The following is a 24717-nucleotide window of genomic DNA, read 5'->3' as shown; positions in this document are numbered from 1 at the left end:
GGATGAATGAACGAATGAATGAATGTCCACTGATGAATGGGTGGATGGATGAATGAATGTATGGATGAATTAATGAATGAAGGGCTGGAGTGATAATCGAAAGAACGGATGGATGGATGAATGAACGAATGGATGGATGAACAGATGGATGGATGAATGGATGAACAAGTGAATGGATGTCCACAAATGAATGAATGATTGAATGAATGAACGAACGAACGAATGAATGTCCACTGATGAATGGGTGGATGGATGAATGAATGGATCTATTGGATGAATGGGTGGATGGATGAATAAATTAATGAATGTCCATGGATGAATGGGTGGATGGATCTATTAATTGAAAGAACGGCTGGATGAAGGAGGGGATCTGAAGGGTAGAGGAGTGGAACGGTGAGGATACGTCTCACGTTTTTTTGTCTCTCCCTCTGTCTCAGGGTGTTCGGTTTCCCTGTCCACTACACGGACGTGTCCAACATGAGTCGTCTCGCCAGGCAGAGGCTTCTGGGGAGGTCATGGAGCGTGCCTGTCATTAGGCACCTCTTCGCCCCCCTGAAAGAATATTTCGCCTGCCTCTAGCACCCTGCCCAGCTGTGATGTCACAGTGGCTCACTCCGCCCCCTCATCTGCATACCGGCCGAGCTCCGCCCCTTACCTTGTTTTCGGTAGTTGCCTGAAGACCAACTGGTGCTATTCATCGAAACAAACTTACGATGTTTCATCCGACTACATAGTCCCATTTTACAGTGTCCGATATTTATTTCATTAACTCAAGACATAGTTCAATCTAACAGCGCTTTGTAAAAGTCTTAGGCCTCCTGAGAACCCCGTACTCAAAGCTGTTTTTCTGGGCTTTAAATCACTAAGAAAAACCCGACATTTTTCAGCTGGCCTCAGACTTTTGCACAGTGTTTACAACTGTGTGGGGATTTATTTTCTCTCATTTTATGTGTTAGCGGGGGTCCAAGCACCTGAGGTGCTGCAGACATCCTTCAAATTGCTTGGATTTTTCTTTTTCTTCTTCATTTCCTTCTATCATCGTTAATATTTCCTCGAAATGCCAAAATGTAACAAGGGGCACACTGGGAATGTAGGGGATGCTAGCACATGCGCTAACCTCACGCTTGCCCAGATACTGCATATCTGCAACTCTGGCAGATCATCATGGAATTTGAAATGTCCCTCTACAAACAAGGACATGGAACTTAGGTTTCTAAAAGGAAACACTTAAAGGTACTGTAGATGATTCTGGTGAATGACTGTTGATGTCCCTCCCGTCTGTGGGCTCCTTCAGAAGCCCTGCCCCCGAGACTCATGAACACGTATTGCCAAAATAACAACCTAAAGAAATACAGTATTCCCTGCCCCCATGAGCAGGAATGCCCCCTGTTGGTGATTGACTGGAATAGTGTTGTATCTGAGCCACCTTTCTCTGGACTCTTTCCCAGACTGTAGATCTATAGAACCCTGAGGAATCATTCACTGAATTTTACAAATACGTATTGAGTTGAAATTGTATACAGCACCTTTAAGATGTCTCACAATCATAATCAGGTGATTCGAAAAGCAAACAATGATTAGTGATTGTTTACTAGTCATGGTTTTATGCCGTAAACACCTTAATCCATTGTTCTGGGCTTGGTTACATTTGACTTATTAAGCTATAAGTCCATCTGGGATTGTCCATTCTGGTCTATATTTGGTGCATATATGCAGTATGACACAGTGAGGACCCATGCAGTTTGGTTAAATCTCTAGACAATAGACGATATTTTAATAGACGATATTAAATAAGATGTAAACCCACATTCTCATAACCCTTCATTAGCATAATTAGTGATATTTGATGAGATCACTGGAACAGACTGGGATAAGTTCCCAGCACGGTGCTTGGACCCCGACGATTGCCGCATTTGGCTGTTTTATTATTTTATTTGACACTTATTGTTCTGTTGGAAGGATTTTACGGTGACATACTTCATCTGTGATAAGCAAGGCTTCTCTCACTCAACGTGACAAAAAAGAGACATGAGTGTGAGTGTGTGTGTGAGTGTGTGTGTGTGTGTGAGAGAGAAAGAGTGAGAGTGGACAGTCTCTTTGAGCACAAAGCCGATTTGGGGAAAGTACTATTATTTTTTAAAGCCCAAAGTCCATGCACACTGCTTCCTGTACCAGTGGAAGTCCAATTCTGTCTGAAAGAGGGGAAAGAAATCACTAGGTTTTTGATCTTTACAAAAATATACAGCGAAATATGAGAGAAATATGGAAAGAGGAAACACTGCAGGTGAATGCTCTTCTCTTCTACCTGCCGCGTTGGACTTCTGTATTTACCCCCTATAGTCAGTATGTGCAATCAAGGAATATAACACACACACACACACACACACACACACACACTGAGCTGTGAGAGGGAAGCCTGTGCTTGAATACACACACACACCCACACACACACACACAAATCAACTGATACACTGTTTACAGTTTTAACTGCTCAACTGCGGTACTATACTACTCTACTCTACTCTACTATACAACTCACCTGCTGTTCAATTACGGTGCTCTCTCTCCCTCTTTCTCATTCTCTTTCTGTCCTTTTTCTCCAGCTCTATCCTTCTCTTTCCTCCTCCTCCCTCTCAGCAATACCAACGCACAGCCACACTTAAGAGGCCTTACTGTGGGAATCTTATTGGGGCACAGGCACAGAGTGTGTCACTGATACTGCAGTCAAGGGTCTGGGGACATAAACGAGACCTTTAATCCTTTGGATTTGTTTTTAGCTTCTGTACCTCGTCTTCATCATTGACCACGTTTACACCTGGACTTTTAAAGAAATGTGTGTGGATTTTAGACTGATTTGATTCGAAGCACATGCGTTTACATGCGGTCCCCACTAAAGCAGCCCAGCTGGGTGACTACGAGGTTTTTTTGGGGGGGGGGGGGGGGTCAGTGATGGGACCAGGCACATGCCTGTAGAGTTAGAATACACACTTTAGGCAGCCAACCTCCAACAAATCACCCATGTACCAGTCAAACCCAATATAGCCCCTGTTCAACCCACGTGGGCCACGCTAAAGTGTGCTGACTTTGAAAAATCTCTGCGTGGCCTGTAATATGCAAATCAGGGACCAGTCGTCTGCGTCCTTCATGATTTCACGTTTTGAAGTATGCAAGTGGGAGGGATCAGTACCTGCCATTCAGCCAATCAGATACCAGACCGATAGCTGGGTACTTTCACCCACTGACCCCTCTCCGTTGTTCCCTGGCGGTATTAGCATACCCTGATTAGCCTCCTCACAGTGAAGGATGAGGTGTGTTGAGATGTACTCAAAGACACAGGTGCTCTTACACTTCCATGACTTCTGGCTGCACTTCCATGACCCCCTCCCATATATATATCCTGAAATTTAAGAAGCAGTAAACGACCAGGTGTAAACGAGCTCAGCATAAAATGTAGATTTGACACATTTCATTTCAAAACTAGGAAAAAGCACAAGCTACATGCCTTTTTTGATCAATATCACAACCAAATAGAAGGATTAGGGCTTTAATCGTAAGCTTGCATCTTCACAACCTCTAAAACCGAGGGGCACTCCAGCGTAGAATGAGTATTTAATGTTTTCTTTAATGTTAACGTGGAAAACATGGACCGATCTCATCCGAATCTATCCGATGGTGCTCATTTTTCTGTTTCCTTTCTGTATTTGTTGTCGTTTAACTACAAAACCCAGCATGTCTTACAAAAACCAAGGATATGTATAGAGTTTTCTCATTTAACACGTTTACATTTTGAATGGAGTGTCCCTGTTATGTGGCACTTTCGTACAAACCGATCACGAAAGCTTCGTCGTTCAGCTGTGTAGAAGCTAGGTGTCCCCAAACTTTTGACTCCAAGTGTCCAACACACAACAAGAGAGGGTAATGTAAAAACACAAACCAAAAAAAAAAAAAAAGGAAAAAAAAGAGAGTAGGTTATTGGAGAGTTATAACACACGCTTGCAAGAGAACTTTGGGCTACTACACACATGCACACCTTACGCAGGGAAAACTGGAAAGATATACCACAGCACTCGAGAGAAACACTCATTCTGTCCACGTCAGATTTCTACGCTACACAGGCTGTGATGCAATACCGCAAAGCTTCGAAGAGCGCTTCGTATAGAGAAACGCTCCGTTTTTACAAACTCAAAAAACTCAGAGAGCTCCAGTCTCAGAGCAATTTGCTGCGGTCTCCCCAAACCCACCTGCAGGGGGCAGCAGCGAGAGAAAGAAAATCTAAAACCCTTCCACAAATCACTGTGGTGATCTTTAGCAACCACCAGCTGAATTCATTTCTACTGTAAACTGTACAAAATAAACTACAAGGTCTTGTCATTGTCAAATACCACCGTTTTTACTGTACCGAAGAGTTAGCGTGAGTGTGTACGTGTAACGTTCTCTGTCTTTCGTCAGTTTTTCCTCCGTCTCTAAAAACATGGGTGCTTTCCCTTCCCCCCTTTCTCTTTCTTTCTGAATTCTCATAGTCAACCTTTCTTTACCATTTGTTACATTTCTTTTTTACGTTTCAACAAACTGTGAGTAAAAAGCAGGCTAGCATTAGCCTGCATGCCAACCCACAGGCCCACTGGCTTTACGAATATCATTGAGTTTATACCGAACCTGCGATTCTGGGTGTGCTAATCCCGCTCGATCCATTCAGAGAGAGCTGGGTGTATTCCGTGCTCTGGGAATTCTGGGATAGTGGCCTCTCTGTGTGATGTCTTATAAACCGGTCACATGGTGCTCCCAGGATTTCCTTCCACTTTGGCGGCCGTGGCCTCTCGTGGTGTGTAGGTGCTGATCATAGTGTGCACACACCTTCCAGATCACAATCTAGGTTACTGTACTCTCTCTCCCAGCGTTCCTCTTTTCACATCAGAGGATAACGGGACATTCTGGTGCTTTCAGAAGAGTTTTCAAAGCTGAAATCATTATTACTTTTATTATTATTATTAACTATTATTATTATTATTTGTTTGTTCGTTTTTTTTTTTTTCTTTCCCAAGGCATGCATCGTGAAATGTAGACTCCTACTACTAACAGGCTAGCGACTAGCCATGTTCCCAGCCACAGATTGTGCCCCACTCTTGGGCTAACTGTGTTGTCGTCGTACTGTCTGAGGTGATTTCGTAAGGAAAGCTATACGTAGTCCTTGACTGATCTTAATTTGTGTTGCGGAAAGCAGCCCTCTGTGGCAAATTAGCCTAAGGACAGTTTACGTCCTGGAGTTAAGCCGAGCTAAGCTTTGAGATGATGTGCCTAAAGATGTGAATAGCCGCGTTAGCCGCTACAGTGAGTCTTCACAAGCTCAACTCGTCCAATAGAAACTCAGCCCCACGTATTTGTTCCAACCTTAGTTTCTGCGTGGCCAATCCTGCTCCAAACGTTCAACAAACACCAACAACGCAAACCCACTCCGAACTCAGTCCAGCTGTGAGTTCAGTGGTGAAACCGACTGTACATAGATACGTTTGCCTTCTTTGTTTTGATTTGTTTTTAGCATTCAATCATGTTTTGTGCGCCGGCTGTGTTTTTAAAAATTCGTTTAGGGTAATTCGGTGTGATCATAGGCTGACGTTACGGTAGTGTTAGCATAGCTTTGTTTTGACTGGGAGACTGGGCAAAGGTGGAGCTTAATTATAATAATAATAATAATAAGCTGTGTGGCGGTGTCGGTTTGGGGGGCGTGTCAGTCGAAAGCCACGCCCATACGGATTATTTTTCTCTCTTTATTTACATATTTATGAATTTGTCTCAAAACGCAAGAGTGATTGACAGGTGGTGGTGAATGCGAGAGGCCAATAACCCGTTGACAGCTTTAAAGGAGGCCTTCCTTTATGAGGTTATTTTAGGAAAGCGAGTCTTTGAGGAGGGCGTGAGTGTGAAGGCGTTTCAAAAAGGTGCTATAAAATTTATTCTTAAATGAGAAGATAAATAAAAATAAAGAATTACGTGAAAAATATATTGTTGGAAATTATGAATCGACCGGTCTTGACAATGACTGTTTTTATGTTGTCGTAGTAAAGAAAAAAAAAGCACTATTATTTTACTCTTTTATGAATATATTAACAAATACATTTTAACTTTGTACTTGATGCAGATGTAAAAGTAGAAAAAAAAAAGAATAAAATGGAGAAATTCATGTGTTTTAGCCTAGACATTACTGTAGTATGAGCGTCTGTATGAGGAGAAAGTCATTCTGTTATAGTGGGGACACACGTTCATTCTGAGGGTTATTCTGTGCACTGATACGTAACTTGCTTTATCTTTGGCAGCAAAAACTACATTACCCAACATTCCTTGCTCCCCAACCCCCTCCATGTACTCTGGCTTTAGTTTTGATCCGATTGTAATGTTATGGGTTTTCTATACATACACATATATATATATATATGATTGTTGTTGCCTCAATATTTATTGACTGCAGCCATGTCCTACCTTCTGTCATTCATTTGGTCAGTCAAAAAACAGTCTGCTCTCTTTCTCTCCCTCCTCCAGCTCTCTCTCTCACTCTCTCCCTCCCTCCTCTCGTCTCTCTCGTTATATAAACGTATATATTACTGTGTTACTATTGACAAGAGTTCTCCCTGTGAGAATATAGTCCCTTACCATCGCTGTGGTGAGCACATGCAGAGAGAGAGAGACAGAGGGAGAGAAGGGGAGAGATAGAGGGGAATAGAATGACTCCTTTCTTATGTATTTGTGCTGGGGAACACTTGAATTAAATGTACTGTTTTTGTGCAAAAAAGAAAAAAATTGAAAAAAAAAAAACAACCCTTGTCTTGCCTCTTTTTTCTAATAATCAGTTTTTTTTAGAGTTTGGTGAAAAAAAACACATTTAAAAGCATTTCTTACTCTTAATTAAAATAATTAATCAAATATATATTATGTTAACAAAGTATATATGAATATATTACATAAAAACAGCTAAAATATATATGCAAACTCAGAACGTGTCTCATTTTAGAAGCAGTGCAAACAATAAAAAATAAATCTGTGTTTGTGGCAGTTGTTGGAGAGCTGTAAAAAGGTTGACTGATTGTTTAACTTGGACAGACCTGGCTGTTTACCTACCTACCTCACCACCTGCACACGTGAGCACACTGCAGTCCATCACACACACACACACACACATTGCTGAAGCCTAGCGAAAAAACAGCAGAGAAAACTCGCTGCAAAAGCTTAGTCTGCTAAACACACAAAGCAATACTCCAGCTCTCTCTCACTCTCACTCTCTCTCTCTCTCTCTGTCCCCGAGACTCCTCCAGCTGTAGCCCGGCAGTGTGTTCTTTGTATTTAGTTGGAGTGTCTTTAGAAAGAGGCTAGATAGAAAAACTCACATTCTTTTCTTGTTACAAAATTACTCCAGCTTTAAGAGGAAAAAAATGTGTACAATTGGTTATTTTTCCCATCAAATTAACCTCTTAAATACATGTGGAATTTCAATGTACACAACATTGGGTCAAAAGAAAGGGACATGGGTTATTAAGATGTAAAGTTTTTTTTTTTAATATATATTATATACACAGTGATCCCTTGTTTTTGGTGGGGGATGCGTTCCAAGACCAACGAATATCTGTGAAGTAGAGGAAAGAATATTGTTTATGTATTTAACGAGTATTTGAACTTTTAAAACCCTCGCTGTGCTGTTAACAACCCACCCTTTGCAGTAAACAGTCGTTCTATAATGTTTTTCAGCTGGAACTACATGTGATATCCTACCAGTTTCTTTAATAGAGTCATTCCTTAGCTGTGATTTAGCGTCAGTACATTTCACTCGGATGTGGACGTGAACAACACATGTACTGTACGTAAGAAACACTTGTAAATTATATATTTATTTGGATTTTCCCTCAGTATCCGCGATATAGCGGCCACAAATAAGCCCCTTGAAAAAACCCGCGAAAGATGAACCGCGAAGTAGCGAGGGATTACTGTATAAGAATTAATTAGCATATCAAACTAATGTTTTAACTTACACTATGTTCATTTCAGTATCAGAGAACCCATTGTGGAGAAAGAGAGAGAGAAAACTAGTCACAATATTTTATTCTAATGTATCATATAAAACACATACAGTCAATTCACAGGTTAATTCACAGTGTCCCTACGCTCTTATACTATCTACAATCAACACGTTTACACTTGAGCATTGAAATACAGCATTGATATTTGTAGCTAGCATCACTGAATGATCACAGAGAGTTCACTTCTGCAATTTAATTGTCATATTATTAAGTTATGGAACATATTTTAGAACATTAGTGCTCCCCTGATGAAGCCTGTTTACTAACAAACAGTCAAAGGTCAAAGGTTCTGGACATCTGCTCGTGCAACATTTCTTCAGAAATGAAGAGTATTAGTAGGTAGTTACTGATGGCATCCAGCCACATAAACATTAGTGAGATCAGAGGGTTAGTTCTGGATCACAAACACAATCCCAAAGGTACTGGACGGTGTTCGGGCAGCATCTGGATGAAAGAAGGTAAAGAATGGAAGGATGAGAAAGTGGTAAAGAGGAAGGGAATCATTGAAGAATGCTCTCTCCTCCGCTCTCAGCACCTGAAGATCTTCCGCTCCGTTAAAGTCTGGAGTAGGACTTTGGGGGAACTTGCCTGCCACCTATAACAGAGGAGATAGAGAACATCACACACTCTCATTACTCCATGGGTTCACTTGTAGAGCTTTTCCACCAACGAGGAACCGGAATGGTTCCCATTGACGAACCTAATTTGGAACTATTCTGAACGTCTCCAGCGTAAATTAGTTCGCAAACCAGAAAAGTTTGTTTCCAGCTGAAACCAAAAAAAGAGTTGGCTTTTCAGTGGGAACCGTGTTTCATGAGGGAGTTGAGCTTAAGAACGTAGAGCGGCACGGTGGCGCAGCAGGTAGATGTCGCAGTCACACAGCTCCAGGGACCTGGAGGTTGTTGGTTCGATTCCCGCTCCGCGTGACTGTCTGTGAGGAGTGTGGTGTGTTCTCTCTGTGTCTGCGTGGGTTTCCTCCGGGTGACTGTCTGTGAGGAGTGTGGTGTGTTCTCTCTGTGTCTGCGTGGGTTTCCTCCGGGTGACTGTCTGTGAGGAGTGTGGTGTGTTCTCTCTGTGTCTGCGTGGGTGTCCTCCGGGTGACTGTCTGTGAGGAGTGTGGTGTGTTCTCCTTGTGTCTGTGTGGGTGTCCTCCGGGTGACTGTCTGTGAGGAGTGTGGTGTGTTCTCCTTGTGTCTGTGTGGGTGTCCTCCGGGTGACTGTCTGTGAGGAGTTGGTGTGTTCTCTCTGTGTCTGCGTGGGTGTCCTCCGTGTGCTCCGGTTTCCTCCCACAGTCCAAAAACACACGTTTGTAGGTGGATTGGCGACTCAAAAGTGTCCGTAGGTGTGAGTGTGTGTCGCCCTGTGAAGGACTGGCGCCCCCTCCAGGGTGTATTCCCGCCTTGCGCCCAATGATTCCAGGTAGGCTCTGGACCCACCGCGACCCTGAACTGGATAAGGGTTACAGACACGCAATGAATGAATGGATGAAAACAGGAACATACTCCATTGGCACATTAGCTACTTTTCTTTTCCGTTCACGAACTCTGCAGGACGACTCTGTGAGGAGTTTAGTGTGTTTTCCCTGTGTCTGCACGTGTTTCCCCCAGGTGCTCCAGTCACCTCCTACCACATAGGTAGGTGGATTGGCTATTCAAGTGTTCATAAGTGTGAATGTCATCGCTGTCCAAATTAAAACATGTACCTCCAACATAGTTTATTTACAGGAGAACGGAAAAAAAAAACGTAGCTTTCTATGGAAGTCAATGTAAAACGATTATATTTTGGAGTATTCCTGCTGTATTTAAATGCCCCCAATGATTTTGGATGTCAACCTTAAACAGGATAAAGTGGTTACAGACAGTTCTTCCTGCCGTAATCTCAATCTAGCTTTGCCTTTTTCTCACAGCGTAGTGTTCACAGGTTTGGCCACACCCTAAAGGAACTATGTCTAACTATTTCTTACCCAGTGTTTCCCATATTTTCTTCACAGCAGCTCTGTTCACGCTGTACTCGTTCTGTTCAGCTCTGATAGAAACAGACAGAGAGAAAGTATAAACACGTAGCACTGTATAAACCCTGGTAAATCCCTCCCCAGAGGAGCTGGAACAGTCTGTAGATCTCAGACATACACTCTGCATTTCGACGCAGCTCCCATCCTCAGCAGAGCAGACACCACGTTCTTCTGTGTGTCTGAGGACAGACACTCGTACGACCGCACCTCACCTGCAGGGGGACACACAGACCACCAGCAGCTTCAGAAGACAACCTGAGAGATGAAAGGCCTGGTTCAAAGTTGACAGTTATGTTTTCGTGTCTCTCCTTGTCTCTGCAGTGTCCCATTTCTCAAATGTGAAAAGTACAGGGCACCAGAGCACTCTATTCTCACTAAATGTACATTTATCTCACACCAAACACTCACCACTGACCACACAAGAGAACTTTGTACTTCTACAATTACAGACCGTAACCCATATGTGGCTCTGCATACTTTGTCACCCCCCTTCCCCCCCGTTCCTCAGCGCTCAGGACCCCCACAGAGCAGGTGTGATGTGGTGGTGGATCATTCTCAGCGCTGCAGTGACACTGACGTGGTGGTGGTGTGTTAGTGTGTGTTGTGCTGGTGTAGAGTGGATCAGACACAGCAGTGCTGCTGGAGTGTTTAAACCCCTCAGAGTCACTGCTGGACTGAGAACAGACCTGACCTGAGATCAGAAGTTTGATGATGTCATCGCGGACGGCAGATATAAAGCTCTTCTCTGTGAACGTCTGAAATCTCTCCTCGCACAAGATCCTACACACCACCTGAGCACACCATGGAGACACGCATCACAAGAGTGATTCAGCTTCATCATTCGGACACCTTCATAGTTCAGCCCTGGTTGCTCACTAGCAGCTCAACCCAGACTCACCACACTGGAGAGTGCATCTCTCACCTCATACGTCTCAATAAAAGGCCGGAGGATATTGGCGAGGAAGACGAGGGTGTCCTGCTCTTCCTCAGTGACTCTCAGGCCTTGGTCAAAGACAGTCACCAGTCCACATTGAAGCAGGCCTTCACATCCCTCCTCAAAGTCCTGAAGGAGAGAGAGAGAGAGAGAGAGAGAGGGAGAGAGAGAGAAAGAGAGAAAGAGATAGGGAGAGAGAGAGAGAGAGAGAGAGAGGGAAAGAGATAGGGAAGAGAAAGAGATAGGGAGGGAGGGAGAGAGAGAGAGAGAGAGAGAGAAAGAGATAGGGAGGGAGAGAGAGATAGGGAGGGAGAACGAGAGAGAGAGAGAGGGAGGGAGAGAGAGGGCGCACAAAAATGAGGGAAATGTGGGAAGAGAAGGAGAAGAAAATAGAAAGGGGAGAATAATAAAAAGAGGCAAGGAGACAGAATGAGGGCGACAGAGAGAAAGAAAAGATAGAGAAAGTGAAGGAGACAGTGGTCAGTGTGAGTCTCACCTGCTCTGAATGACCAGGGACGAAGATGAACTCATTAGAGAACAGTTCCCGCAGGAAGCAGAAGCGAGTGAAGACATCCTCTGGAGAAGAAAAGATACACAATCAACAACAGGTAGGTGTCTATTAACTTTATATACACACACACACACACACACACACACACCTTTCCTGTGACTGCTGGCTGTAGACATGGCGAGAGAAACAAGAGCCGGTCGAGTGAAGACATGAAGCGCCTGGTTCCTGTAGGAGGCGCACATGAGCACCACCGATGCACGTCTGAACACGCCCTCCACCTGAGTGACAGGTCCAGGCCCAGCCTCCTCAACCAGGTGGACACACCCCCTTTCACAGCAAGCAATGGAGCGATGCAGAGCCAAGCTTTCGGACACCACCTCAGCGTCAGGAACCTGAGCTAAAAACGGATACAGAACTATTTCAGAAGTTGCTCACTGATGTCTCAGAATGTCTCCAAACGCTCCTCAGGAGAATCTCCATCAGAGACGCTAGTGTCCAGAACAAAATGATAAATGTATGTCCAGCATCTGAAATGAGAAGATATATAGGGCTGATGAGAACTGGTTGAGTTATTATCTCTCAGCCGAGTGTGAGACATCACTCAGACATCCTCTCAAACTCAGGAGGAGACTCGTGGGACAATACTGGCCTCTCATCAGGAGAAACATCTGAGCACAAGATAAAGTCTCCAGTGTTTCTCCATTTGACCTCAGTTTCATCCAGGAGATATTAAGGGGACACTACCTAGATGTTAAGGTAGAACTACAGACATATTAAGGAGACACTATGGAGATATTAATGAGACACCACAGAGATACGAAAGAGGATCTATACAAATGTTAAAGAGACACTACTGAGATATTAAGGTGGAACTGTAGGGATATTAAGGAGATACTACAGCCATAGTAAGATTGATCTATGGCGATATTAAAGAGACACTACTGAGATATAAATGCGGAACTGCAGAGATATTATAGAGACACTACTGAGAAATTAAAATAGAGCCACAGAGACATTAAGTAGTTACTACTGAGCTATTAAGGAGTGTAACTACAGAGATACTAAGGCGACACTACCAAGATTTTAAGGAGGAATTAAGTATACATAAAGGAGAAACTGTAGAGATATTAAGAGACACAACAGGCATAGTAAGATTGATCTACGGTAATCTTAAGGAGACAACTGAGATATTAAGAAGACACTACAGAGAAATTAACGTACAGCCACAGAGATATTAAAGAGTCACTAATGAACTATTAAGATAAATATGGAGATATTAAGGAGATACTACTGAGATACTAATGTGGAACTACAGAGATTGTAAGGAGGAACTACAAAGACATTAAGGAGACACTATGGAGATATTAATGAGACACAACAGAGATCTTATTGTGGATCTACAGAAATATTCATGTGGAACTATAGAGATATTAAGGAGACACTACAGTGAAATTAAAGTACAGCCACAGAGATATTAAAGAGTCACAATTGAGCTATTAGGGTAAATATGGAGATATTACGGAGACACTACAGAGATATACTTGTGGCACAACAAATATATTAAGGAGACACTACAGAGAAATTAAAGTACAGCCAAAGAGATATTAAAGAGTCACAATTGAGCTATTAAGATAAATATGGAGATATTAAGGAGACACTACTGAGATACTAATGTGGAACTACAGAGATTGTAAGGAGGAACTACAAAGACATTAAGGAGACACTATGGAGATATTAATGAGACTCTACAGAGATCTTATTGTGGATCTACAGAAATATTAATGTGGAACTATAGAGATATTAAGGAGACACTACAGAGAAATTAAAGTACAGTCACAGAGATATTAAAGAGTCACAATTGAGCTATTAGGGTAAATATGGAGATATTAAGGAGACACTATGGAGATATTAATGAGACACTACAGAGATCTTATTGTGAATCTACAGAAATATTAATGTGGAACTATAGAGATATTAAGGAGACACTACAGAGAAATTAAAGTATAGCCACAGAGATATTAAAGAGTCACAATTGAGCTATTAGGGTAAATATGGAGATATTAAGGAGACACTATGGAGATATTAATGAGACACAACAGAGATCTTATTGTGGATCTACAGAGATATTAATGTTGAACTATAGAGATATTAAGGAGACACTACAGAGAAATTAAAGTACAGCCACAGAGATATTAAAGAGTCACAATTGAGCTATTAGGGTAAATATGGAGATATTAAGGAGACACTACAGAGATATTAATGATGAACTACAGAGATTTTAAAGAGGAAGTTCATAGATATAGGAAGAACTATAATGATATTAAGGAGACATTAAAGAGGCATTAATGTGGAATAAATGAGACATTAAGGAGTCTCCACAGATATGTTACTTGTGAATTACAGAGACATTTGGGAGATGTGTTCACTGTATTGCTATGGGACAGTGCACTCAACCTACAGTGGACTGTGAAAGGAGCGATTGTTGTAGCTCACACTTTCCCAAAGTATAAATCCTTATCACATGCTCAGGTTTATAATCGAAACTGGGAGATTGAGAAATGCTTTCCCGGTCCAAAACAGAACAATCAGCTGCATTTTAAGATGAAGAACATACACCTGATTGTGCTGTAGCTTTATTTTCCACTGATAAAGACAATAGTAAAAAGGTTACTGTTCCCCACCAGGCCAGTTGAGTTGGGCTCCCAGCCGCAGGGCGAGGGTCCTCAGCCGCAGGGTACTGTGGGTGATCGTGTCCCAGGCCACACCCTCAGGGCTCTGGAGGAGGATAAAAGTGATGAGGCTCCAGGGACTGAGGACCATGCCCTTCTCCTGCAGTCGCAACAACAGATGAGCTACACCACTCACAAACACCTGCAGCTCCACACACTCACTCAACGGCTGATGTCTGATTCACACACACACACACACACACACACACACACACACACACACACACACACACACACACACACACACACACAACAGATAGAGGAATGGAGAGGCAAGAGGAAAAAAAGGTTATTACAGAACAAACAGATATATAATAATAAACAAAGGCAATAATTATATTTTATTAACGGTTTAACCTGCAGGGGGCGACAAAGAGACAGGTGCCTAATCACTTCTAACAATCACAGGCAAACATGTGGCACCTGGTCGTCCTCTACATAGCATTAGAATCACTGTAATTGTTCTACTGCAATTATAATTCCTTCCTGTCTCTGCTGATTTTTACCTGGGCACCAGGTTGAACTGACCGCGGTTGACCCTTCCCTGGGCCAGAGCTCTGACGGACACAGGCTTCCCAAATACAACGTGCATACAGCCGTAATCCTCCTGCAGAACGCCACGGGCCTTCAGCAAACCCTGGACACAGATAAACACACCAGCTAGTGCACACTGAAAAACAACTGGTTCCATTCAGCACCCGTGGAAAGAAATCAGAGTCCATACCTTTCTCTAAAACAAACCATTTCACAGGACAGTGCTCTGAATTACTTTGTTCACATCTCAACAATTTCATTAAGAAGCTACCACTGCAGATTCATAGAGCACCTAGTCTCAAAGTTCCAGTCCTGATCCGTTATTGTTTATTTATATTTGTATTTAAATCTTAATTTTCATTATTTCTGCTTGTCGTGTAACCCTTTGTGTCATTGTTTTTTTATTGTTTAAGAGACTTTTAATGTCATTATATGTGAGAATAAAGTATAATTTCATTGACAACTTTCCCAAGCAACAGAACATTCATTCATTCATTTATTCATTAATTCATATGTCTGTAACCCTTATCCAGTTCAGGGTCGCGGTGGGTCCGAAGCCTACCTAGAATCACTGGGCGCAATGAGAGAATACACCCTGGAGGGGGCGCCAATCCTTCACAGTGTGACACACACTCACACATTCACTCACACACTCACACCTACGGACATTTTTGAGTCGCCAATCCACCTACCAACATGTGTTTTTGGACTGTGGGAGGAAACTGGAGCACCTGGAGGAAACCCACGCAGACACAGGGAGAACACACCACACTCCTCACAGACAGTCACCTGGAGGAAACCCACGCAGACACAGGGAGAACACACCACACTCCTCACAGACAGTCACCCGGAGGAAACCCACGCAGACACAGGGAGAACACACCACACTCATCACAGACAGTCACCCGGAGGAAAATCACTCAAAGACTGGGAGAACACACCACACTCCTCACAGACAGTCACCCGGAGGAAACCCACGCAGACACAGAGAGAACACACCACACTCCTCACAGACAGTCACCCGGAGGAAACCCACGCAGACACAGAGAGAACACACCACACTCCTCACAGACAGTCACCTGGAGGAAACCCACGCAGACACAGGGAGATCACACCACACTCCTCACAGACAGTCACCTGGAGGAAAATCACTCAGACACAGAGAGAACACACCATACTCCTCACAGACAGTCATCCGGAGGAAACCCACGCAGACACAGGGAGATCACACCACACTCCTCACAGACAGTCACCCGGAGGAAACCCACGCAGACACAGGGAGAACACACCACACTCCTCACAGACAGTCACCCGGAGGAAACCCACTCAGACACAGGGAGAACACACCACACTCCTCACGGACTCGAACCCACAACCTCCAGGTCCCTCCAGGCTTTTTGAATAATCAGTGAACGTCTCCTTGCAAATTTGAGTCTTTACTGCTGAAAGCATCAGTGCTGTGTTGTGATGGACGCACCGTAGTGGTCTCTCGGGGCTTGGGGACGCCCAGCAGCTCGTGAGCAAGCAGAGTTTCCTCCAAAACTCGATCATAGCTGATACTGATTGGAACCAGACTGACATCATACACCTCTCCTTTAAAAAACGGCTCCAGGACCATCTGCATCATACCTACACACACACACACACAATCTCATCACATACAAATACACCTATACTACAAGGACAATACAACCCAAATTATGTCCATACTGGGCTGAGCTGATCATTCCTACCCTCCTCCAAAAGTTACATAGAGCGGTTTCTGTAGTGCTGAGCCCAGAGTAGCAATGACAGCGGCTCTATTCTCTTTGTTACAGCTCAGCGGAGCATCACAATGATTTTGAAGTTGTAATTTTTAGATAAAAATACTACCTAATGTTGCTTTAAGTAAAGTGATCTTACCCAGCTTTGGTGTCAGAGACTTCAGCGTCCTGCTGCGAAGCCCTTCCACGAAAAACTCCACAGGAGCATAACCCGTCTGTAATGTATCCAGTTTGGGTTAATGGCTTTTATAAAGGACACCGGAAAACGTTAACATTACAGAACAACTTTCTTTATATTAATAATAACATCTGGATTGTATTGATCTTCAAACACAGATTATACACTGAGGTTCTATAAAGACTGCTCACCCTCACTACAGTCCTGACGTACTCTGAGAGAACAGCCCAGTAGAGTTTATCTGAGCCAATCGCACGGCGGATGAAGAAGGCTCCGCACCTTCTGAAGATCTCACCAATCAGAGACATCCCCATCAGAGCTGGAGGAGAAACGACCAATCAGAGAAACGTATCTCAGGACAGATTAGATCTTGCTCAAAGAATGAATGAATAAATCAAAATCAACTGTTCTGCACACTTCAGAAGTAGTGAGGTGTGATTTGAAAGGGACGTATCCTCCCTCGTCTCCGCAGTGGAACATAGTTCTGTTTCTTAATGAAACGTCTGTGACCTGCTTTGGTCCAAACCCCACGAGCCCCACAGCAGTGTTCTCCCCCTGTGTAAACAGCCCCTGTTCAGAACGCCCGCTTTCAGCACCTGTTCCTTTAAATGATAACGAGCCGCTCGCTGTTCACCCCGACCCCGAGCGCACAGCAGTGAGGAGCGAGGAGCAGAAGCTCTGGTTTTTAGCCGTTTTCACTCTGTTCTCTTTCTTCTCCGTTTTTACTCAGTGCTCTTATTTCTCCGCGCTCGTTGTGTCTGTTTCGCTGAGTTTAACCTCGTCTTTGCGCTCTCACGTAAACACGGGTCCAGCGCTGTGATTGGACAGACTCAGACGAGGGGGCGGGGCCATTCTAAAGTCTCTGCAAATGATGATTTATCCTGTGTTTTCTGACTTAAGCAGCACACAGAAACCTAACTGTGGGGTTTGTTTCACAGTGTGTGGGTTGGTGGGCTCCAGATCCACAGATTAATCATATGTTTGTTCATTGGCCATTTGTCTTAAACACTACTACTGTCTTAGTTTCACTGGCCACTCGTATTCTGTCGTCTCCTGGTGTTTGTGATCTCTTTATTCCTCTTTTAATTTAAATAGATACTTGCGGACTCCAGCAGCGATGACGGGGATGGAGAGGTCGTACGTGAACAGGATGTAGGACAGAACCAGGAAGTCGATGTAACTGCGGTGATTTGGCATCAGTACCACGGGGTTCTCCTGGATCACCTGCTGGAGCTGAGGGTTCAGACACGAGGGACACAGTCAGTAACATGACTATGTTAGTAATGGTGCCTTTAAAGACATTTAAATGGAATTCAGTTCGTTAGAGTGAGTGTGAACGCTTCCTTTTGAACTCTGGTGTGCACCAAACAAAGGGACTGAGAGCGTCTGAGCAGATGGGTGCATCTCAGTCTGTTTCTAAAAGAACTGTGGCGCAGTATGGACTCATTATGAACCAAAGGCATTTAAATGAACCCAACAAAGGTTTGTTTTGGGCAGAGGAGGAACGTCTGGTGCTGTTTTGTCTTGTTGTGATCGCCCCAATGTTGTGAAGCCAGGTATGAACATCCCTGATAAGTGCATTAACCCCAGCACGAGGAGCAGCTCTGACGCCTGGGGGGCCGCAAAATATACGTTATACATGTATCATGCATTGTTTTGTTTTTTTTTAACACTTGGTTACAGATAATGGATGAATGAATGAATGAGCGAACAAATGAATGAATGAATGAATGAATGAATGAGAGAACAAATGGATGGATGAATGAATGAATGAACGAGCGAACAAACAAACTGATGAATGAATGAATGAGCGAACAAATGGATGGATGGATGGATGAATGAACGAGCGAACAAATTGATGAATGAATGAGTGGATGAATGAATGAGCGAACAAATTAATGGATTAATGAGTGAGCAAATGAATGAATGAGCGAACAAATGAACACCCGGAGGAAACCCACATGGACACAGGGAGAACACACCAACTCCTCACAGACAGTCACCCGGAGGAAACCCACGCAGACACAGGGAGAACACACCACACTCCTCACAGACAGTCACCCAGAGGAAACCCACGCAGACACAGAGAGAACACACCACACTCCTCACAGACAGTCACCCGGAGGAAACCCACGCAGACACAGGGAGAACACACCACACTCCTCACAGACAGTCACCCGGAGGAAACCCACGCAGACACAGGGAGAACACACCACACTCCTCACAGACAGTCACCCGGAGGAAACCCACGCAGACACAGGGAGAACACACCACACTCCTCACAGACAGTCACCCGGAGGAAACCCACGCAGACACAGGGAGAACACACCACACTCCTCACAGACAGTCACCCAGAGGAAACCCACGCAGACACAGAGAGAACACACCACACTCCTCACAGACAGTCACCCGGAGGAAACCCACGCAGACACAGGGAGAACACACCACACTCCTCACAGACAGTCACCCGGAGGAAACCCACGCAGACACAGGGAGAACACACCACACTCCTCACAGACAGTCACCCGGAGGAAACCCACGCAGACACAGAGAGAACACACCACACTCCTCACAGACAGTCACCCGGAGCGGGAATCGAACCCACAACCTCCAGGTCCCTGGAGCTGTGTGACTGCGACACCATGCCGCCCTTGGATGAATGAATGAATGAGCAAACAAATGGATGAATGAATGAATGAGTGAACAAATGAATGAATGAATGCGCGGGCAAATGAATGAATGTACGAACGAACAAATGAATGGATGAATGAATGAACGGACGAACAAATGAATGAATGAATGGATGAATGACCTTATTTTGGTCGGTATATAAACAGGCAAGTGTAAATGCTAAACGAATCAGGTCTAAAATGTACCAATGAGACACTTCCTTGTTTGCTGCTGACCCAGGGAACCCTGACATAAACACACCCTACGTTTATTGTTGTCGAATCTGATCTTAATACATCTTTCAGACTTCACACAGAGGGGAAAAGGTCAGAAAAGGTTAGAAATCAGGCTCAGGACCGGACTTCATAGTCATGCTGTGATGATGATTAAAAAATGGTTCGTTTAATTAATTTAGTTTCAGTTATTTATAATAATTTCTGATTTAAAGGAACAATAAGTAAGATTTTTTAAATTATTTTTTTTGTTGTTTTTAATGTTGTTGTGTTCTCCCTACAGTTGCAGAGTGTAATTCTTTTTTCAGAACTCCAGATATAACCTGAAATTAAGGTAGGGTGGGAGTGGTTTCCTACCCTCCTCCAGAAGCTACATAGTGCGGTTTCTGCAGTGCTGAGCCTGGAGTAACTACGGTAACAGTCTCTGTTCTCTCTATTACAGTTCACCTTAGAATCACAGTGATTTTGAAGCGTCAATCTTAAAGTAAAAATACTACCCAATGTTCCTTTAATGTACAGCAGTAATAATTGTGGTAATATACAGACACTAGATAATTACTGCAATGTTAATAACTGAGTGATAAGCTTAGGTTTCAAGGCGAGAGAATTCGGTTGCTCTACTGAAAGAGAGACGCCCTGGATTTCCTAGATTTAAATGTGTTTACTGCTTCCACATGAAGAAAAATAAACTATAATCCATTTCACTTCTATGTGTGGATTCAGTCCGTTAACTCATTAATTCATCACTTATTTCAGTCTAAAGTTCTCCAGCTTTGGTCCGTATCTCTGAGATAAGCAGGTCCAGATAAGGAAACGTGTCAGGGCGAGCACTACTGACCCGCGAGAGTCCCTCCTCCTCCACGTTGATGGAGCGGAAGAGTTTTTTGACGATTTTGCTGAAAGCGAAGCCCAGGAGACGGATAAAGCTCAGCTGCAGGTTCTGAGCCATTTCCTCCATGATGCCCTCGGCCTCCTCCTTCACACACTCGCTCGGCTCCCCAGACTCGGCACTGACCTGTAGGACATTGGCACGTATAACGAGAGGGACATAAACGAGGAGTCAGGAAGAGCTGCTACTGTTATTATACAGGAACCACATCAACAGGTTTAGAGATCACTGACCAATGTACCCCCCAAACAGACTCATTACCTTTAGCACTTAAAGAAGCAATCCATCATTTTACCACCAAACATCCACAGTGATCACTTGATCCTGAACAGGAATGTGGTGGGTCCAGAGCACACCTGGAATCATTGGGAGCATGACAGGAGCACATTCACCCAGACACTCACACATTCTCACACACTCATTCAGTCACACACACACTCCCACCTGTGGACAATCTCACACACTCACTCAGTCAGTCACACACACACATACACGCACCTGTAGATAATCTCACACACTCACTCAGTCACACACACACACACCTGTAGATAATCTCACACACTCACCCAGTCACACACACACACACCTGTAGATAATCTCACACACTCACCCAGTCACACACACACACACCTGTAGATAATCTCACACACTCACCCAGTCACACACACACACACCTGTGGATAATCTCACACACTCACTCAGTCACACACACACATACACACACACTCACTCAGTCACACACACACACCTGTGGACAGTTTCACACACTCACCCAGTCACTGACACACTCACACCTGTGGACATTCTTACACACTCACTCAGTCACAAACACACATACACACACCTGTAGATAATCTCACACACTCACTCAGTCACACACACACACCTGTAGATAATCTCACACACTCACTCAGTCACACACACACACCTGTAGATAATCTCACACACTCACTCAGTCACACACACACACCTGTAGATAATCTCACACACTCACCCAGTCACACACACACACACACACCTGTAGATAATCTCACACACTCACCCAGTCACACACACACACACCTGTGGATAATCTCACACACTCACTCAGTCACACACACACATACACACACACTCACTCAGTCACACACACACACCTGTGGACAGTTTCACACACTCACCCAGTCACTCACACACTCACACCTGTGGACATTCTTACACACTCAGTCACAAACACACATACACACACCTGTAGATAATCTCACACACTCACTCAGTCACACACACACACCTGTAGATAATCTCACACACTCACTCAGTCACACACACACACCTGTAGATAATCTCACACACTCACCCAGTCACTCACACCTGTGGACATTCTTACACACTCGCTCAGTCACACATATTCACACCTGTGGACAATCTCACACACTCACTCAGTCACACACACACACACCTGTAGATAATCTCACACACTCACTCAGTCACACACACACACCTGTAGATAATCTCACACACTCACCCAGTCACTCACACCTGTGGACAATCTCACACACTCACTCAGTCACACACACACATACACACACACTCACTCAGTCAGTCACACACACACACCTGTGGACAATCTCACACACTCACCCAGTCACACACACACACTCCCACCTGTGGACAATCTCACACACTCACTCAGTCAGTCACACACACACACCTGTGGACAATCTCACACACTCACCCAGTCACACACACACACTCGCACCTGTGGACAATCTCACACACTATTTCACCAAAGCATATCTGTCTTTGGACTGTGGGAGAACCCCAGACCACTGGAGGCCACCCACACTGCCACAGGGAGAACAGCATAAACATGATTAGCATCTCACGGCTCTGCTCACCTCTGAGATGACGGAGCGCAGGAACGCTGACTCCAGCACCATCTGTTTCAGTTCTTTAGCGGAAGGGGGCGTGGCTCCACGGTAAGGCTGAGGGCTAAACGTCCTGAGGGCGTGGCTTATGTCACTACCCTGCCTCCTCTCCTCCAGAATATCAAAGAAACTTGCAGGCTCCGCCCCCAACAGGTGTACGCCCTAAAACACATTGGGTAAACAATTAAAGTGTGTATCCAATGAAGAGTGTTTAACAAGACAGTGTGTGTATTCAGTTAAAGTGTCCAGTCAAGTTGTGTGTGTGCTTTCAAAGTGTGTATTCAATCAACATGCAGTGAAATGGTTGTGTTTAGGTTGTATTCCAGTTGTTAGTATCTTCATCGAACGATGATGACGTGATTATACCCACGTGAGGAACATGTTAGAGGAAATTTTGAAATATCGGTGGACTTGCCCTTCGAGAACCACAGTGGTACACACAGTGTTTAAAGCGGATCAACCTCCTCGTGGGAGTATTATTTCACAGGGGGCTCTTTAAAGCCCTGCAGAAGATTCCAGGGAACGTTTGTGAAGGAGAAAAGTGGAAAACACACAGTGTTCCAGTGACTCACAGAACAGTGGCGTTAATATGGACTTATATTAACTCTGTTCAGGTCCAGCTTGAGCTTCCCAGTAAACAATTAACCGTTGATTCAACGTTGAAATAACGTAATGACTGCCGTCTAATCAACGTTCTCTTAAAAATTTGAAAATGAAAGTTGAAAAGACGTCCAAACACAGACAGTGAAAAGACGACTATTAGACGTATTTTGGACGTCCATTGACGTTATTAATTGGTCCCGAAATAAATTACTTGTATAAAACGCGTTTTGGACGTCTACTGACGTTATCGATTGGTCACCACTTAACTCACTTATTAAGATGGATTTTGGACGTCCATTGACGTTTAAAATATGTCCTTGACGGACAGACTACTTTTAGACCTATTTTGAACGTCCAGGGAACGTTCCATGTTTGTTGGGGTTTGTTTTGTCCCATTACAAATGAGTTTTTAAAGATAGATACAGAGATACAGCACGCGAAGCGTTAAAAAGAGAAACTGAAAGAGTTCAAAAGGGAAAGTTTTCAAGGTCCTGTGTCGCAGCAGCTCTTCAACAACAACAACAACAACAAAGAAGTCAGTTCTAATATCCCCTCTTTAACCTCGGTGTCAGCACAAAATCACTCTCTTCTCTCCTCTATAACTCTCCTCCACAGAGCTACAGGGGGACAACACCAAAGCGAAACAAAGGAGTCCCTTGACTATGTGACGTCACAAATACAGCCAGATAGAATCCCTAATAAAAATGGAGTGTAAAGCATCCGTAAACAAGTAGAGTATAAAACAGAGGAGAAAGTTTCCTACCAGCGGCTCCATGGCTGAGAGATGCGAGCTCAGAGCAGGTGCACCAGCCTCGACCCCCAGCAGAGGGCAGCACTGAGCGGAGGGAAGGGAGGGCACACGCGGAGCCAATCAGGAGAGAGCCAATCAGCTGCCCAGCTTTTGGAAACTCCTCCTCAGGCGATTAGTTTACCCCCTTGAGACCACGCCCCCCAGCCCCCCTCCATAGTCCCCTCTCTTAAGGGCATTAAAGAAAGCAGGGGTTCCTCACACACACACACACACACTCACAAATCAGCCACAAGATTAAAACCACTGACAGGTGAAGTAACACTAATGATCTGGTCGCAGTGCCCCCTGTCGACGGTGGGTGGTTATACAGCTTTTGAAACAGTTTCCTTTTCCCACTGCTTCTCTCCAGCTCCGTGTCCTCCACGTCCTTTTAGACCCAGTGTTGAGCTGTCGCCTCACAGTGGATGAAAGGATGGACACAGACTGCAGTGGATTTATTGCATTTCCTTTATTTGACTGAGCAAAAAAAATAACAATAACACTAATAAACCATAGAGGAAGAATGAGAGAATGTAAAGCCACTGGTGTAGCCATCTTTCACAGAAAGAATATGAAGGACCCAATGGTCTGTTCACTGTAACCTCCCACGCATCCATTCAGCAACTGGAAAGGTGTTTTAAAAAGCTATTATGAAAATAAAGTTTATTTCTTCTGTAACGTTTTTCAGAAACATGCTCCTTTCATTCGACACTGAATAAATAACACAATACCTTTTGTTGATATGCTCCATTGTATACGATCAGCCAGACGTCAGAACACATCCATTAACACTCATTTTCATTCAAATCAATATGAAAAGGTCCTTGTTTCTTTACTCATCCTCCGTTCTCTCAGCTCCAGTGCAGTGTGTGTGGTCCGGCTGTGGCTCTGCATACTTTGTT

The 24717-nt window shown here is 44.0% G+C and overlaps 2 protein-coding genes across 3 annotated transcripts in view; one reads left to right on the top strand and one right to left on the bottom strand.

Annotated features, from left to right (window-relative positions):
- LOC136702399 (DNA (cytosine-5)-methyltransferase 3A-like) overlaps positions 1-6761 on the top strand; it is an 88913-nt gene extending 82152 nt beyond the window's left edge. The window contains exon 25 of the mRNA XM_066677445.1: positions 438-6761. Within this exon, the coding sequence (XP_066533542.1) occupies positions 438-579 (142 nt within the window). The 3' untranslated portion in view covers positions 580-6761. The remainder of the gene's footprint in view (positions 1-437) is intronic.
- A 1287-nt stretch (positions 6762-8048) lies between these two features.
- gnpat2 (glyceronephosphate O-acyltransferase 2) lies at positions 8049-23843 on the bottom strand. 2 transcript variants are annotated; one of them, XM_066677481.1, is made up of 17 exons: positions 23789-23843; positions 22393-22584; positions 20465-20641; positions 17827-17956; positions 16915-17042; positions 16685-16760; positions 16260-16411; positions 14755-14885; positions 14201-14424; positions 11668-11916; positions 11505-11584; positions 10997-11137; positions 10766-10865; positions 10193-10286; positions 10027-10088; positions 8599-8658; positions 8049-8507 (listed from the first exon to the last, which is right to left on the bottom strand). In XM_066677481.1, the coding sequence occupies exons 1-16, from the start codon at positions 23798-23800 to the stop codon at positions 8618-8620; spliced, it is 1989 nt and encodes a 662-aa protein (XP_066533578.1). In that variant the 5' UTR covers positions 23801-23843; the 3' UTR covers positions 8049-8507; positions 8599-8617. The 2 variants fall into 2 exon arrangements, with proteins under 2 accessions (XP_066533578.1, XP_066533576.1); XM_066677479.1 differs by having other exon boundaries at positions 8050-8658.
- Between the last annotated feature and the right edge of the window lie 874 nt (positions 23844-24717).

The sequence above is a fragment of the Hoplias malabaricus genome, chromosome 7 (assembly GCF_029633855.1).
Source record: "Hoplias malabaricus isolate fHopMal1 chromosome 7, fHopMal1.hap1, whole genome shotgun sequence".
NCBI lineage: Eukaryota > Metazoa > Chordata > Actinopteri > Characiformes > Erythrinidae > Hoplias > Hoplias malabaricus.
This window is presented reverse-complemented; position numbering and strand designations above follow the sequence as displayed.